Here is a 16,351-nt window from a genome sequence, read left to right as displayed (position 1 = left end):
CTAGGATGGGATTCATTACCAGTTAGCTGTCATGCTCCAACAGAGGAGGACAAAGGATCTTGGGAGGGATGAGGGAAGGATAGTGGCTGGGGTGGGAGGGAGGGAGGTGGTGGGAGGTGACCATAGTTTTGGAGACAAAGTTCCAGGCATAGGAATCCGATAAATGAAGTTGAGATTTTTTTTCCCCCCAGAAAATATCAGGCATGGTATTAGTTCTCCTTAGGTTGAAGCCAACAGTTCTAGCCTGCAGTGGGTGGGATTGTGGTTAGTTTCCAGGTCATGCCTGGGTGGTACAGGGATCTTCAAGGAAGAGGTGAGTAGAGGGCAGGTCCAGAGGCAGGGAATGTCTGGTTCCCTTGACTTTTCTAGCTTTCCCCTTTCCTTCTCATCAGATTGTGTTTTTGTCTCAAGTTTCAGAGGAGTGGGGTGGGTGACTCAGATGTTCCCTCAGAGTGTGACTATAGAGACTTGGGTAGAATTTTGATCCAGGAAAGAGTTTGCCACTTCCCCCTTCTCCCTCCCCCCAGCCCCAGTCTGCCCATCTTCCACGGAGTGCCCTCCCCTGGGCCTCCTCCTGCATCACTCCCTACTTCGGAAACTCCTGTTGCTTAGTGACCAGTCCCTGCTGCCTCTCTACCTTGGCAGCTGGGGGTGGGAGTGGAGTGGGGGGCAGCGGGGACCACCCAGGCAGGCTAGGGTGGGGCTGCAGCAGTAATAGGTGCTAAGCCCCTAACTCCATTCTGTTCTCATACTTGGACTGGTTGGTGGTAGAACAATGTCTGAGTCTCTCCTAGGATACAAGCAACTCTCCCTGATCCCCACCCTGAACCAGTTCCCCACAGTCCACAGCCTCTACCCCATCACCCAGCCCTATCCTTCCCTGATCTCTGCCTTAGTCCCTGATTCTCAGTTCTCCACTCCAAGAGTCTCTGACAATTCTTTCCCATGGTGATGAGTGAGGTTTAGAAGAAATCATTCATTGAAAAGCCTTTTAAAAATCTTAGGCTCCGTACTTGCTGATGACCTTGACTATGCCCTTGGCAGGAAACATCTTCCCCCACTGACTCCCATCTTGAGATGTCTGTTCTGCTTTTGGAGTGGGTGGGAGGGCCCCAATGCGGAGAGTGGCCTAGGGTATGGGTGGACACACTGCATTTGTCCTGTACCTCCTGAATAGCCTTTCCAGGAAGCCTGGCTGTTGACCCATCAGATGGTGAGTTCTGGTTTTTGGTTGGGAAGACAAAGCTTCCAGGACTGAAGACGTGTGTGCCGTGGTAAACTCAGTGTGCCCCCCCCGCCGTCCCATCCTTGTTTGGAAACAAGGAAGGTGAGATTGGCAGAGGGGGTTTCTCCCCACCTGTGTCCCAGGAGGCTCTGACCTGGGCCTCCTTGTCTCCGGCCCCTTTTTATTGGCCCTCTCTCTTCCCTGGTTCCCTGGGGACTGGAGCAAGGGAATTAAAGTCAGAGACCAGTGGGAGGGAGTCTGCTTCTGCTGCGTGAGTTCTCTGGCTCTCTCCTTCCTTGGAGTCCTTCCTGCTCATTTATATGGTGGGGCAAGTTGGGCGATGAGGCCACAGGGTGACTAGCTCTGGTGACCTCCGCCAAGGAAGGCCGGGCCCGATGAGTGCGCACGTGTTTGGAGAGAAGAGGGCAGAGTATTTGGAATCGTGGCCCTGGGGGTGGAGGTGGGGATCAGAACCAGCCAGGATGCTGCTGCAGATGCCCAGAGGCCTCGCCTTCCACTGTGGTCCTGGTTGAGTCTCCTGGCAGTGGGGAGAGGCTGAGGGTTTGGGGTGGTAAGAGATGAATTTCAGGTCCAGTTCAAGAATCGTCAGGTGGGCTTTGGTCTGTAGGTAAGAGGCAGCAGCTTCTTCCTCCTTTCCTTGCTCCGGACTCAACACAGATTTACCTGTAGCCCCCAGGTTCTTGGGTGTTGGCTCCTTCCTGCCTAAGAGGGAAGTGGTTTCCAAGCTGAGTCACGGGAGCTCCAGCTGCTTCTTCTCTTGGGCGGGTGTGGCTGTGTTGATGGACTGGGGGGCCCCATTCAGACCCAACCTCTGGATCCAGCTCTCAGAATGACCCTGGAGGTTTCAATAGGCCCACCCCCTTCGCTGCCTCGTGGCTGGTCTGTATGTATAGTTCTCTGGGCCAGAGGCTGGACCAGCTGGACAAGTCCTGGCACCCCTCCCTGACTTCCTGTTGAGATCTTACCTTCCAGTTCTAGCCCCAGCCTCCTCCAACCCCTGGACTCTCTCTTTGCCCTGTCCCCCACTTCTATAATGGGACACTCCCTGATATTAGGTGATTCAGGGACCCGGGCCAAGGAGGGTGACTTGGGTGAGGACGGCCTCTGGAAAATGAGTGCCCAAGATGGACCGGGCAGGGAGAAAATCCTGACCCTTCACTGGCTCCACCATCTGTCACCAGTTCTTCTTTTGGGGAGGCCATCCTGTCACCCCTCTGTCCCTAGACCCCTTTTCAACATCTCCTAAGCGGGAGAGTGTGCAGTGTCCTTCCGGCCTGGTCAGTCTCACTGCTCCTTGGTTCTCACTACAACCTGTCCTGAGACACTGGGGTCCACTTGGGAGATTTTGATCTCATCGTGGTTTCCAGTAGCTGGTCCTTGAGGGAGAGGCTTGGAGGTGGGCTAGTGCTGGGGGGAAGCAGAAGGTCCAGCTTCCTGGGCAATGGGATCTTTTCCTTTCCCTTCAGCCCCCAGAACTGCACACCATGCTGGAGACGTCTTTGGAGAAGGCCCTGACCACTGTGGTCACCACTTTCCATAAATATTCAGGGAGAGAGGGCAGCAAACTGACTCTGAGTAGGAAGGAGCTGAAGGAACTGATCGAGAAAGACCTGTGTCTTGGTGAGGTAGGTGTCGGTCCCTCCCCTGCACCCCAGAGTCCCAGTGCTCCGTGCTCCGTGGGCACCGTGGGGGAGGGGACGGAAAAAAAGAGGAAGCACTGATGCCACCCCCAAGGGCTTCCCAGCATGAGGTGGGAGGCCCAGCGTGAGGGGATACACACCTACCCGCAGGGTACACTAGTCTCAGCAAGGACAGGATGGCCAAAGGGTACAGACAGAGACCCAAGGAAGAGGGTGAACATCTTGGGCCGCGCCTGGGGATGAGTCAGGTCTCACTGGGAATGGAGATGGGCAGTGTCTGGAGGGTGGACCTCAGCGTGCACGAAGGTTTAGAGAAGGAGATCAAGGAAACTTCCATGTTGAGGCGCGGCTCTCACAGCTGTGGAGGCTGTGCAAGGGATGGAGTGGGGGTGGGCGAGGTGATTCAGGGGTCCAGGTCAGCTGTGCACAGCTCAAGGGCAGGGCCCCCGCCTGGCTCTCCTCCATGTACCCGGCACGTCTGGGGCTCTCAGCTGGTGCTGACACGGGAACCAAAAGGATCCTTCTACTAGTTTGTGAACACAGTTTGGAAGGGGGAAGAACAGATTCTTACCAGATGGAGATGGTGGGAGGGAAGCAACTGACAAAGGGAAAGGCCTATAAGGTATTCATTATGTTATTATTACAGTTAAAAAATAAATTGAGGCTCAGATATGTTATGTAACTGTCTGAGGACACCCAGCTAGTGAGAGGCTGGAATTCCAGCCCGGGCCCATGTATCAACCTCCCTCGTTCCTTTAAAATCGGCCTGTGGGCCTCTCCTGTCGCATCTTGAACCCTAGTGGGCCTCCCCAGAGAGAAGCTCCACCTAGTGTGTCCCTGTGGACAGGGAACCAAAGCAGGCGTGGGTGTCACCAGGCCTCCCCTCTGGCCTTCCTGACAAGCTCTCTGCATTCTGGAGTTAATGAGGACAGAGGGAGGGGCCATGGGTCCAGCAGGGTTAACTACAAGGGGACAGAGGCCCTGGGGAGGGCCTGGCTATAACAGGAGCCCAGACTGGGGACAAGGGTGGCGTCACAGAGATGCTGTTTCCATCTCTATGTCCCGAAGTCCTGTCTCCTGTGGAAAAGTTGGAGGTGAGGGCAGTGAAGGGGAGAGGGCAGGATGTGTCTGTATTTTCTTTCTGTTCCCCCTGAGGGTGCTGTCTCCATCCTCTTGGTGGAGCTGGGCTGGTTGGGCAGGGGACCAGACAAGGAAGAGGACTGGGTGCCAGGCACTCGCTCCATGCAGCTGTCCTGCAGGGGCGGGATAAGGCTTGGATCTCGCTTAGTGCCACACAGTCACCAAGCCGTCTCTATTAGGTGTTGTACGAAATCTAGCTTATTATTTCTCTGCGTGGTAGAAAGTGTCGAGGGGAAGGGGGCTGCTCTAGCCTTCCTCTTGTAATTTATTCCGATTCAGGAGTCAGGTCACTGAGCTCTGCCTGGTGGCACCCTGTGCTGGGTGTGGCCTGGGGGGAGACTCTGGGGGTTGAGATGCTCCGCTGCTGACTCACCTGGGGATCAGCCTGAGGCTGCCTTCCCAGGGGTCAGGGCAGGGCTGGGAGGGGTGGCTGACCTGTCTCTCTACCTGGGCCCTCGAAGAAGATGAAGGAGAGAAGCATCGATGACCTGATGAAGAGCTTGGACAAGAACAGCGACCAGGAGATCGACTTCAAGGAGTACTCGGGGACTTCCCTGGTGGCGCAGTGGTTAAGAATCCACCTGCCAATGCAGGGGACACGGGTTTGAACCATGGTCCTGGAAGATCCCACATGCCGCGGAGCAACTAAGCCTGGGCGCCACAACTACTGAGCCTGCGCTCTAGAGTCCACGAGCCACAACTACTGAGCCGTGTGCCACAACTACTGAAGCCCGCGTGCCTAGAGCCTGTGCTCTGCAACAAGAGAAGCCACCACAATGAGAAGCCCGCGCACCGCAATGAAGAGTAGCCCCCACTCGCCGCAACTAGAGAAAGCCTGTGCGCAGCAATGAAGACCCATCGCAGCCAAAAATAAATAAATGAATAAACAAATTTATTAAAAAAACCAACAAAAAAGCAAACAAAAAAAGGAGTACTCGGTGTTCCCGATCACGCTGTGCGTGGCCTACAACGACTTCTTCCTGGCGGACAACCAATGACTGGGCCCTGGCCCCTGACCCCTGCAGCTCCTCTCACAGACCCTCCGTGGCCCCTTGCCTTCCTCTCCCTCCCAGATGGACCCTGCTTCAGCCTTCCCCTCCAGCAGAGGAAATAAAGGTTTTTGATTCCAGGTGTCCAGGGCTGGTTTGGAACATTCTTGTCCACCTTGGCTGGGGGTGGGGTGGGACCAGGCAGAGCTTCTCCTTAAGTGGGTGGGCAGCCTCTGGGTGTTCACGTTCTGGGTTTCCACCCCACTTCCTGTTCTTCAGTGCAGACGTGACTAATCTTATCCAGGCTTAGTTTGGCCCTCCAGGAAAATGAGGAAGTGGGGCCAGGCTTTTGCTTGCCTCCAGGGAATGCTGCAAATATGCAGAGAAAGCTAAGGGGGAAAGTGCTCTGAGAGTGAGGACCCTGGGGGTGGCTGGGATGCGGTCCCTGAGGGCAGTGGTGGACAGGCCACTCTGACTTGCCACCAGCTCACAGGAGGCCCCCACTGAGGACACTGGTAAGAAGGGGGAGTCTGGCCTTGACCTCCACACCGGCCCCCTTTCCTTCTCCTCTGTTTCCCCCCCAGCAACAAGCCCTACCATCATCTCTGGGATCCAGGGCTTTCTGCTCTCCCCACCTCCCTCCCCGTATCAAAATCCTTTCTTGGGGGAGGATCTGACAGACTTTGCATTGGAGGGTAAATCACTAATGACACTTACAGGGCTTGACTCAGGTGTGTGTGTGTGCACTTTAATGGGCAAGAGGCTGCGGGTGGAATTCAGGTGGGGGGATGGGGGAAGGGATCGAGGGTGGTGGTATTTTTCCCTGGGGGGATGTGTGTTCTAGGTGTCCTTTAAATCGTATCCTGTAGACCACTGGCTGCTCCCCGTCCTTCATCTAGGGTTCGCCCCCGTTTCCCCCGGCGCCGGGGAGCGGCACCCTTCTCCCCGCCCTTCCCCCCGCCCCACACACTCTGACACTGCCCGGCTCTCCGCCTCCTCCTCTTGTCACATCGCGACGGGGGGCAAACTGAGTTTTGGAGATTAGGTGGGAGCTCGAGGTCACTGGGCTGGCCGCGATCTCCCCTCGGCGCCCCCGCCCCGCGGAGCCCCGAACAGCCCAGGGGCAGGAGGCGTGGAAAGTTTTGGGGCGAGGATGTTGTGTAAAGGGCGGGCAGGGTGGGGCGCGGGCGGGCAGTGGGCGGCCGGCCTCCCGGAAGCGCCGCTATAAGGCTGGCGGGCTGGCCACACGGCCATCCCCCTCGGCCGCTCCTTCTCGCTTTGCTGCAGCCGCGGTGAGTCCTCGCTAGGCAGGGCAGCCCCCGTCCTTCGGGGCCAGCCCGCCCCGGGTTAGTCCGCCCGCATCCGGACTGGGGCCGGCAGGGAGAGGCGGGAGCGGCCGGGCCGGCCCCGGGCTAAGGCACAGTGGGGTGGCTCCCCACTGTGGCCCTTCTGGGGTTGGGAGAGTGAGTCCCAGGGTGTGTCCGTGCCGCAGTGTGTGGTCCTGTGAGGCTGTGTGTGTGTAGGGCTGGGTGTGCAGCCTCCACCCTGACTCACAACATATTCCCCAACTTTTCTTGGAACCCCTGGAAGACAGTTCTCCGCTGTGGTTCTATTTGTTCCTTAGAGGTTCTTGAACAACCTCTGCTCTGGTCCTCTGTAGGGCACTCACCTCTTGGCCTTAGACTCTGCCCTCTCCCTCCTCTACAAGCCCTGGGCTGTCTCCTGATGTCACCTGACACTTAGTGGTTTGGCACGGGTAGTCAAAGGGAGTTGGGGGCGGGGGTGTGGGTGAGTGAGAAGGCCCTGCTGCCCAGGGCGCTGAGCAGCCTCTCTGCCCTCAGCTCTGAGCCCAGCCTTCAGCCATGGCGTGCCCCCTGGATCAGGCTATTGGCCTCCTGGTGACCATCTTCCACAAGTACGCCAGTCAGGAAGGTGACAAGAACACCCTGAGCAAGAGTGAACTGAAGGAGCTGATCCAGAAGGAGCTCACCATTGGCGCGGTGAGTGACCCTCCCCAGGCCCCTTCTCCCCACCTCTCGCCCTTTAGAAGCAGGATTCGGAGAGGGTGAGGTGCCAGGTACATGGCTCAGGCTTACCCACATTCTGGGGCCCTAGACCATGTGCCTAACTGGACCACTGGTCCACACCCCTGAGGGGCTGGGGAAACTGGTAGCCTGGTATTCACTCCTCCTGAGTGAGGAACAGAGGAGAAGTAAAGCCAAGTGAACCCAAAGTGGGCTTGGATCTTTGGTGACAAGTGAGCACAGAGCCATTTGTATGAGAGGGGGCTGCCTGGGAGGGGGAAAGGCAGAGAACCCAAGGTCTCAAAACCACTGAGTCTGGATTTCCCATTCTAACACGTTAGAAGCTGCAGGATGCTGAAATTGCAAAGCTGATGGATGACCTGGACCGGAACAAGGACCAGGTGGTGAACTTCCAAGAATATGTCACCTTCCTGGGGGCCTTGGCCATGATCTACAATGACATCCTCCGGGGCTGAAAATAAATTGGGAAGGTGGAGACACCCTCCAGCTGGCCTGTCTAGTGGTGGGTAATTGTACAATAAATTTTTTTTTTTGGTTAAATCTATCCCTGTGTCCTGGCTTCCCAATGATTTCCGTTTCCTCCTCTGCTTGGTGCTACATCGCCACCAGAGGGTTTTCTCACAGTGACCTCTGGGAGTGACTCAGTGACTCACCAGGCCAGGGGAGCTGGTGGGAGGGTCCACAAAATGGCGGATGCACCCTAACAAAGAGGTTGTGAGCTCATTAAGTTGCCTTTATGTGAATTAGAAAAAGATGCCCACTCTGGGTGAAGCCATCTTAAGGAAAGGCTCAAGTGGTCCCCCGTGAAAGGGGTTCTGAGATGGGCTTGGAGAAGGAAATGGTGCTTGAGCCAGGATGTGATGAGTCCAGAGTGTGGCAGAGATAGTCCTATCAGGATCTCTGAAGACAAAGACGTGTTTTTTCTCTGGGCGTGGTGAGAGGGGAAGGGCCAGAAGGGCCTTGGGTCGGGGCCGGTCCACTTTCTCACCACAGTGAAATGGGGGCAGAGAAGGCATATCTGGCATTCCCAGAGCCTGGCCGGGGAGTGTTCTGCTATTCCGTCAGAGACCACTGCGGACGGACGCTGTATGGTTGAGTTCGATTCTGCTGTCTATGCCCTGGTTGGTCAAAGGTGGGAGGCACGCTTTAAGAGTCTGTCCCTGCATTCAGGGACAGGGTCCTTTGTGCCAGGGGTGGTGGTCTGAGAAGCTGGCAGCTGTGTGAATAAATGACTCATGGGGTGTTCATGAAAGGGGTGGGCTGAGGGTCCTCGGGGTGGAGTGGGGGGGTCTCCGGGGCTGGGCAACTGCGCCTTCAAGCCTTTCTGTCAATATTGAGCCAGCCCATCCCTACAGCCTCAGCAGAAAGACTCACCCCAGGTATTCCACCGGAGCCAAGCCTGGCTCTCAGCCCCCATCAGGGAAAATGACTAATTGTCTGAATTATTGTCTGAGTTCACTGTTTGCATTAGCGTTTTCAGGCAGGCGGGTAGGGGAAGGGGGTAAATTGTGTTTCAGGGCCATGGGGCAGTTCTGTCCCCTCCAGGCCTAAAGTATGCCAGGCAAGTTCCTCTGTATACTCTGGGGACCCCAGAGGGAGACCATATCCTCCTTCCCTTCTTACTCACCTCCCCACTTCCCAGGGGGCTCAACTCCGCTGAATTGAGTCTTCTTCCTCCAGGGGGTGGGGATGAGCCAACAGTCCCAAGAGGGCTGGAAGCCTCACCTCTTGGCGTCCCTCTAGTGGCCTCTCCTTCCCCGCAGGGACTAGGGACTGGCACAGCTGGGAACCAGGAAGGGACCCAGGTTGAGCTCCCGGTCTGCACAGCCGTGTCCAAGCCTTGGCTCTATCCGCCCCCGCAAAGATACCTTCCCGGCGTCGCAGCGGCCAGCATAATGGAGCGTGGAGCGAGCGCCCTCGTGTGGACAGAGAGCAGGACGCCGTGGGGCCGTTGTGGTTGGTTTTCTCGAACCCCTAGGGAGGGGCCAGTGGCGGAGGGAGCCAAGGTGGAGCCCTTCCAGTGAAGAAGAAAACACCACTTGGTGCTATGGGAATGTCAGCCGGGGGATCTTTTGGCTCCCAGCAATTAACCCCCCAATAAAGCAACTCGCAGCTCAGCCTTTACCTAAGACGCACGTGCCACGAGCAAGTCCATGAAAGGAAGGCGGTTTGCAAAGACAAACAATCTGAACCCTGTCCCCCGCCCCTCCCGCTTTCAGGGCCTAGAAGACCTGCGTACAAAGAGGGAGGAGGGGTCATTTCAGTGGGTGAAGACCTACTGCCCTGCCCAGGGAGGGGCTGCTCAGACAAGGCCTTCGGTCATACATCTGCAGGGAGCCCTGGTGGGTGGGCAGGCCGAGAGCTTTAGGAGAATCGGTAAACGTGCACAGTTCACCTGCTAAATAAACAGGCGTGTCCTTTAGCGGCTGCCTTTCCGTAATAGTGGAGGGGAACAGGAACACGGATTTAAAAGATAAAACAAACCCCCAAACATGTAGCAAATCTTTTGTTTGCTTTGAGGGTGTGGTCTTTAAGGCTTTTTTGAGGGATGGTGGGAGGAAGCAGTATTTACAACGGAACCTGGTGGGTGCTCTACTCAAAGGGTGGGACTGTGTGTGGAGGGGGCACAGACTGGTCACTTTTTATTGCATTTGCCTCCAACGGATGTAATGGAAATGAAGCCTTTAGTTCACTCTGTGGAACAGGGGCCTGGGCTTAGGGTAGAGGGAGACGTTCAGATGTGAGCTGGGGGCTTCACATCCTGTCCCTTTGCTGAGGCTGATCCAGGCCTCTGGTGGAAGTGGCTCTGCGTTCCCCTATGCCCCTCGCTGAGGCTCCTTTTTCCTTCGCTGTGCATAAATGGGCATTAATCCTACAACCTAGTCAGCCCGTCACCCAGGAAGCTGAAACAGCGGCACCACAGCCCATGTCTGTAAGCTGGGGCGGGCCCCAGTGGGAGGGGTTTTGGACTGAGTCACCGTATGTAGCTCTTTGTTCTCTGCCAAGCATATCTGATACTGTCGGGAATAAAGCCACTGTACGTTTGTATAGCGCTTTTATTTTTACAAGGCACTTTCATATCCATTCTTTTGTGATGCTCAGAAGGTTTATGTGTAGTACGTATTATTAACCCTGTTGAACAAGTGAAAACACCAATAGAGGGCTAAGTGCTTCCACCCAGGGCAAACTGTAAATTCAGAACTGGGCCCTCTCCATTCCCTTTGCCAGTGCATTAGTGCTTATCACATCATGACGTAGTTTGGCCATTTCTTCTTCATGTTTTTCTCTTAAATGTTTTAATCACATGTTGAGAGTGTACAAAATGACTTATAGAAATAATCAGTGAGTCAGGGCTGCCTTGGCCTGGGTCTTATCTTGGGCTAGGTCTCATTCAAGGACCAGACATTCAAAGGCAAGTGACAAGGAAAGATGGTTTTTCACTACTTATAAAGGGGGAAAGGGAACCGGTTCTCCTCTCCTTCTGAAAGGGTCTCCTTGGGAATGTTGCGGTGCTAAATCCTAACACCACTCTCTGGAATGTAAATAAAATTTCTCTAGGAACCAGATAGCTCCAGGAGTCTCCAGTTTTTAGGTCCTAGAGATCTCTAAATTCTGAGTCTTCATCTCTTTTGAAGTATAAATACCTAGAGAGGAGCTTTCCGGTCTCCTGAGCTCCTTGGGGCTTAACCTTGGGACGTACTGCAGGTGGTAAGCATTTGACTTTCTCTCTTTGGGAAACAGGAGAAGTTTCATTATCCTTTTGGATCAAGCAATTAACGACACAAATGGCTGTGAGTCTAATCCTCAAGGTCTGTGAAGAGTCCCAGGAGGCTAGGGTTTGTACTGGGGCACTGAGAAATTCACTGACAAGTTTTATTTTCTTGCACTCAAATAACCAGTGTTAATAAACTAGGATACCTTATTCCATAGCTTTCTAAAAAACTGTATATAGTTCCACATATAAGACATGTGTATGATGTAATTGCGTTATAAAAATGGAATCATGATATATATATATATTTCTCTCATTTTATGTTTTCTCCATTTAACAATATATCACGAAAATCCCTTCAAGTCAACTGGTAGAGGTCTAAATCCTTCTTTTTTTTTTTTTTTGCAATACGCGGGCGTCTCACTGCTGTGGCCTTTCCTGTTGCGGAGCACAGGCTCCGGACGCGCAGGCTCAGTGGCCATGGCTCACGGGCCCAGCTGTTCTGTGGCATGTGGGATCTTCCCGGATCGGGGCACGAACCCGTGTCTCCTGCATCGGCAGGCGGACTCTCAACCACTGTGCCACAGGGAAGCCCTAAATCCTTCTTTTTTTTTTTTTTTTGCGGTACGCGGGCCTCTCACTGTTGCGGCCTCTCCCGTTGCGGAGCACAGGCTCTGGACGCGCAGGCTCAGCGGCCATGGTTCACGGGCCCAGCCGCTCCGCGGCATGTGGGATCTTCCCGGACCGGGGCACGAACCCTTGTCCCCTGCATCGGCAGGCGGACTCTCAACCACTGCGCCACCAGGGAAGCCCCCCTAAATCCTTCTTTTTAATGGCTGTAGGTTATTCCACGGTACAGAAGCACCATAATTTATCTGATCATTTCCTATTTCCTATTTCCTAGTGGTGGGCATTTCCTACACCCAATTTTTTCACTACAAGCAATAATAATATTGCCGAATAAACATCTCTGTATACACATTCTTAAGGACTGATGGTTTTATTTATTTAGTACAGAATCCCAGGAGTGAAACTGCTGGCTTGAAGGGCATATACATACTTAGTTTAAATAGCTATTGCTATATTACTTTCCACAACAGCAGTAACAATTCACACTTCCCGTTAGTGGTAAATGATCCAGCATCCTGGACAGCCTTAGGCAGTATCATTTGAAAAAGTTTTAGCCAGTCTGATAGGATCTAGTTGATTTTGAACTACAAGAGCTCTAGTGGGTTCTCGGAGGTAGCTTAGGGGCTTGCCCATGGTGGCGTGGTGGCTCAGACAGGGCAGCTTCTGGCCACTCACCCTGTTTTAGCCAGAGCTCTGTATTTTTCGTGGACCAGCCTCCTGCATTATGTTTTCTTTTAAGAAAGGGTTCCGGGGAATGTTTAAAAGCCCTGCCTCTAAGCTATGGGTGTGCGGTGGGTATTGAAGGTTTTGAATAGAGTGGTGATTTGTTAAAGGCCTGGACTTCAAAGAGAGCTGGACCCTGAGGAACAGGCCAGGAAGCTGCTGGCCACTGCAGGTGGGACAGTGAGGATCTGACCTGGAGTGCAGCGGGGTGGCAGGAAGAGGGCAGGCAGGTGCCCAAAGATGAACAGGTAGGGTCTGCTGGATGTGTGGTGGGGGTGGAGTCGTAGAGGCTAGCAGGCCCCAGGTTGGCACCTGGGTGGGTGGCCAGGAGGCCTGTGATGGCACTCTTGGAGCAAGCACCCCAGTCTTCCTGGCACTTTGGGACTTAACCTGCGGACCTAGTCCAGGTGGTGAACAGGGACAGACCCAGAGGAGCCTGAAAAGGGAGATGGGTAAGGGGAGGTGGGGTGTGTGTAGAGTCAGCCACTGGCCATTGCTCAGTGGGATGCCCAAGCAGATCCTTTTCCCTGTCCTCTGAGTGCCCTGCCTGTGTCCTCCCAGAATCTAGGGGAGAGCAACCCAGCCCTCTGTCCAGAGGGAAGGGGAAAGGTGGGGAGGGTCCTGAGGCACCCCCTTACGCCTCTCTTCAAGAAGGCTACACTCACAGCATCAGAAGGTTCTCCTGCTTCCAGGTCAGTGTAGGGCTTTCAGGTGGGGAGACCTGCAGGATGCTCCCTCTGTGGAGGTCTCCCCCACCCACAGTTCTTCAAGCCTCCAAAAGCTAAGTTGCCACGCCCATCCCTTAGGACACCCCACTGCTCTTCTTAGATAAGGATGTCCCAGCGTTTAGGCCCTTGGTGCTTTGGAAGCTAATGAAGATTTCCTATGCCAGGCTCTGCCTGCTCTGGGGGGTTCTGGGTTGGGGGGGCAGTTCTAGACCTAGGAGTGGGGATGCTGATTAGTGTCCCAATCCCGGTTCTTTCTCTGCAGCGTGTGACAGCTGTGACCGATTTCCTGACAAATTACCTAGGAACAAGGCTGCCTTTGACTTCCATGGGCTCTAGGTACTTTTGCCTCTGTGGATCCTCCATAGGAAAATATTAAAAACTGTATTTTATGACTGTGTTGGTATAAAGATAAATGTGAACCAAGATGGAATCATTATTATATAGTCATTATTAGTATCTTCAGGTTTCTTGTACTTTTAAACGAAATGAAAAATGTTTTCGGGGCCCTGGGCACAGTGCCTTCCGTGTATAATGGGTGCCCCGTGCCCAGAGGCCAGCATCTCACCCAGAGAGTATTTTCATTACAAGAAAAATATAGCCTAGGGACTTCCCTGGTGGTCCAGTGGTTAAAACTCTGCTCTCCCAATGGAGGGGGCACTGATTCGATCCCTGATCGGGGAACTAAGATCCCCGCATGACGAAAGGCATGGGCAAAAAAACAAAAAGCCCAAGAAAAAATAGCCTTGTCTCTCTCTCTTTTTTTTGTGGGGTGGGGTATGCGGGTCTCTCACCACTGTGGTCTCTCCCGTTGCGGAGCACAGGCTCCGGATGCACAGGCTTAGCGGCCATGGCTCACGGGCCCAGCCGCTCCGCAGCATGTGGGATCTTCCTGGACCGGGGCACGAACCCGTGTCGCCTGCATCGGCAGGACTCTCAACCACTGCACCACTAGGGAAACTCGTCCCTCCCTCTCTCTCTTTTAAACAGCTTTATTGAGGTGTTTCTCTGTGAGAAATTAGGATCTCACAGAGACATCTGGCCTCCCATGTTCATTGCATCATTACACACAATAGCCAAGGTCTGGAAACAATCTAAGGGACGTTCAATGGATATATACTCAATGGAGTATTATTCCTTCATGAGAGAAAAGGAAACCTTGCCATTTGTGACAGCATGGATGGACCTTGAGGACATTATGTTAAGTGAGATGTCAGACAGAGAAAGGCAAGCCCAGTATGTTCTCACTCATATGTAGAATCTAGCAAAGTCGAATTCAGAGAAACAGAGAATAGAGTGGTGGTTACCAGGGGTTGGGGGTTGGGGGAAATGGGGAGATGTTAGGCAAAGGGTCAAAAGGATCTAAACTTAGAGTTGTAAGTTTAAGTTCTGGGGCTCTAATGTCTAGCATGATGATTATAGCTAACAGTACTGTGTTATTAAGTACTTGAATGTTCTAAGAAAGTAGATCTTAAATGCTCTCACCAAAAAAAGAAAGGGTGACTATGTGATGGCATGCAGGTGGTAGCTATGCTATGGCAGTCATCATTTTGCCATATAAACGTTTATCAAATCAACACTTTGTACACCTTGAACTTACACAATGTTATAAGTCAATTATGTCTCATAAAGCTGGGGAAAAAAACAAACCAAACCAAATAAAGCCAACACACACACACAAACAAAAGCTTTATTGCGATATAATTCATGTATCATAAAATTGACCCTTTTAAAGTGTACAATCCAGTGGGGATTTGGAAGGAGGTTAAAATAACAGAAATTTATTCTTTCACAGTCCTGTAGGCCAGACGTCTGAAATCAAGGGATTGTGGGTAGGGCCACACTCCCTCCAAAGGCTCTAGGGGAAAATTGGTTTGTTGTCCCTGTCGGCATCTGATGGCTGCTGGCGTTGCTTGACCTGAGTCTGCACCACTTGTGTCTGCAGTCTTTGCCTCTGTGGTCGCACTGCCTCCTCTGTGTCAAATCTCTCCTGGCCTCACTTTTTTTTCCCAATTGAAAAAAATTATAGCAAAATACAGGCATACCTTGGAGATAAGGCAGGTTTGGTTCCAGACCACTGCAAAAAAGCGAATATAACAATAAAGTGAGTCACACAAATTTTTTGGTTTTCCAGTGCATGTAAAAGTTACGTTTGCACTATTACTCTATTAGTACAGTATTATGCTTAAAAAATGTACATACCTTAATTTAAAAATCCTTTATTGCTAAAAAATGCTAACCATCATCTGAGTCTTTGGCGAGTCATAATCGTTTTGCAAGCTTACCATCAAATATCACTGATCACAGATCACCATAACAAATATAATAATAATGAAAAAGTTTGAAATATTGTGAGAAATACCAAAATGTGACACAGAGACAGGATGTGAGCAAATGCTCTTGGAAAAATTGGGCCTATAGACTTGCTTGACACAATGTGGCCACAAGTCTTCAGTCTGTAATAACCACAATATCTGTGAAGTGCAATAAAGTGAAGCCCAATAAAATGAGGTATGCTGTACACATAACATAAAATGAACCTTTGAAAAGTGTACATTCTGTGGTATTAAATACATTCACACTGTTGCACAGCCATCTCTACCATCCATCTCCGTAGTTCTTTTCATCTTTTGTAAAATCGAAACTCTGTATCTATTAAAGAGTAATTCCCAATCCCCCACTCTTTCCCCAGCTCTGCTTTCTATCTCTATGAATTTGACTAAGTGTTTTGTACAAGTGGAATCATGCAGTATTTGTACTTTTAGGACTGGCTTTATTTCACTTAGCATAATGTCCTCAGATTTCATCCATGTGGTAGCATCTGTCAGAATTTCCTTCCTTTTTAAGGTGGAATAATGTTCCATTATTTGAATATACCACATTTTGCTTATCTATTCCTTTGTTGCTGGACACTTGGGTTGCTACTGCATTTTAGCAATTGTGAATAATGCTACTATGAACATGGGTGTACATATAACCCTTTGGGACTCTGCTTTCAATTCTTTATTCTTCCAGGTGTAGCAGAGATAGCTCCTCTCCACTACCCCACTAGGTGTCCTGGGGTGCTCTTTGGTTGTACAGTTGTCCTAGAGGTGCTATGGAAATCTGTTCTCCTAGTGTGTGAGTGTGTTTGAGTGTGTGAGTGTGTTTGAGTGTGTGTGTGTGTACAGCTGTGGCGGAGTGATGACTGTCACTGGCCAGGCATTCCTCACTGGGTGGTCAGCTGGTGGGGTGCTTGGTGCAGAGAAGGAAGTTTTCACTCACAGGAAGACTTGAACCTTGGGTGCTGATGGTGTGAATACTGAAAGGTTAGCCAGCAGGGGCTAGGTTCCACCCCATCTCATGGAAGGCCCTTCGCATGGTCCCTTCCATCAGCCCTGTTACCCAGCACCCCCTGGACAATGAATGGCTGACTCCCTGACAATTCTTTCAGTTCTGCTCTCCCCAGGTACCCACACTGCAGACTCCACTTTCCTTCTCTCATTTTTCCCTGGCTCCGCC

The 16,351-nt window shown here is 52.3% G+C and overlaps 2 protein-coding genes and 1 long non-coding RNA gene across 4 annotated transcripts; all 3 read left to right on the top strand.

Moving 5' to 3' along the window:
* The first annotated feature begins 2,727 nt into the window (after positions 1–2,727).
* S100A5 (S100 calcium binding protein A5) lies at positions 2,728–5,350 on the top strand. The gene is made up of 3 exons (XM_067727823.1): positions 2,728–2,871; positions 4,491–4,564; positions 4,943–5,350. The coding sequence occupies exons 1-3, from the start codon at positions 2,731–2,733 to the stop codon at positions 5,022–5,024; spliced, it is 297 nt and encodes a 98-aa protein (XP_067583924.1). The 5' UTR covers positions 2,728–2,730; the 3' UTR covers positions 5,025–5,350.
* A 155-nt stretch (positions 5,351–5,505) lies between these two features.
* S100A6 (S100 calcium binding protein A6) lies at positions 5,506–7,604 on the top strand. Of its 2 annotated transcripts, none has more exons than XM_067727822.1 (3): positions 5,506–5,530; positions 6,857–7,015; positions 7,381–7,604. In XM_067727822.1, exons 2-3 carry the CDS (start codon positions 6,878–6,880, stop codon positions 7,513–7,515), a joined length of 273 nt encoding a protein of 90 aa, XP_067583923.1. In that variant the 5' UTR covers positions 5,506–5,530; positions 6,857–6,877; the 3' UTR covers positions 7,516–7,604. The 2 variants fall into 2 exon arrangements, with proteins under 2 accessions (XP_067583923.1, XP_067583922.1); XM_067727821.1 differs by lacking the exon at positions 5,506–5,530 and adding an exon at positions 6,165–6,307.
* A 122-nt stretch (positions 7,605–7,726) lies between these two features.
* Positions 7,727–9,184, top strand: LOC137219384 (uncharacterized). The gene is made up of 2 exons (XR_010941110.1): positions 7,727–8,146; positions 8,824–9,184. It is a non-coding gene; the product is annotated as an uncharacterized lncRNA (long non-coding RNA).
* The last annotated feature ends 7,167 nt before the right edge of the window (positions 9,185–16,351 follow it).

Source organism: Pseudorca crassidens, chromosome 2, assembly GCF_039906515.1.
Source record: "Pseudorca crassidens isolate mPseCra1 chromosome 2, mPseCra1.hap1, whole genome shotgun sequence".
NCBI lineage: Eukaryota > Metazoa > Chordata > Mammalia > Artiodactyla > Delphinidae > Pseudorca > Pseudorca crassidens.
This window is presented reverse-complemented; position numbering and strand designations above follow the sequence as displayed.

What these genes read in the sequence shown, in the direction of transcription:
- S100A5 (XM_067727823.1), top strand. Translation starts at nt 2,731, where the DNA reads ATGCTGGAGACGTCTTTGGAGAAGGCCCTGACCACTGTGGTCACCACT. An exon ending in AAGACCTGTGTCTTGGTGAG is followed by an intron (nt 2,872 to 4,490) that starts GTAGGTGTCGGT and finishes CCCTCGAAGAAG; the next exon opens with ATGAAGGAGAGAAGCATCGA. An exon ending in CAGGAGATCGACTTCAAGGA is followed by an intron (nt 4,565 to 4,942) that starts GTACTCGGGGAC and finishes CCAACAAAAAAG; the next exon opens with CAAACAAAAAAAGGAGTACT.
- S100A6 (XM_067727822.1), top strand. Translation starts at nt 6,878, where the DNA reads ATGGCGTGCCCCCTGGATCAGGCTATTGGCCTCCTGGTGACCATCTTC. An exon ending in AGGAGCTCACCATTGGCGCG is followed by an intron (nt 7,016 to 7,380) that starts GTGAGTGACCCT and finishes CTAACACGTTAG; the next exon opens with AAGCTGCAGGATGCTGAAAT.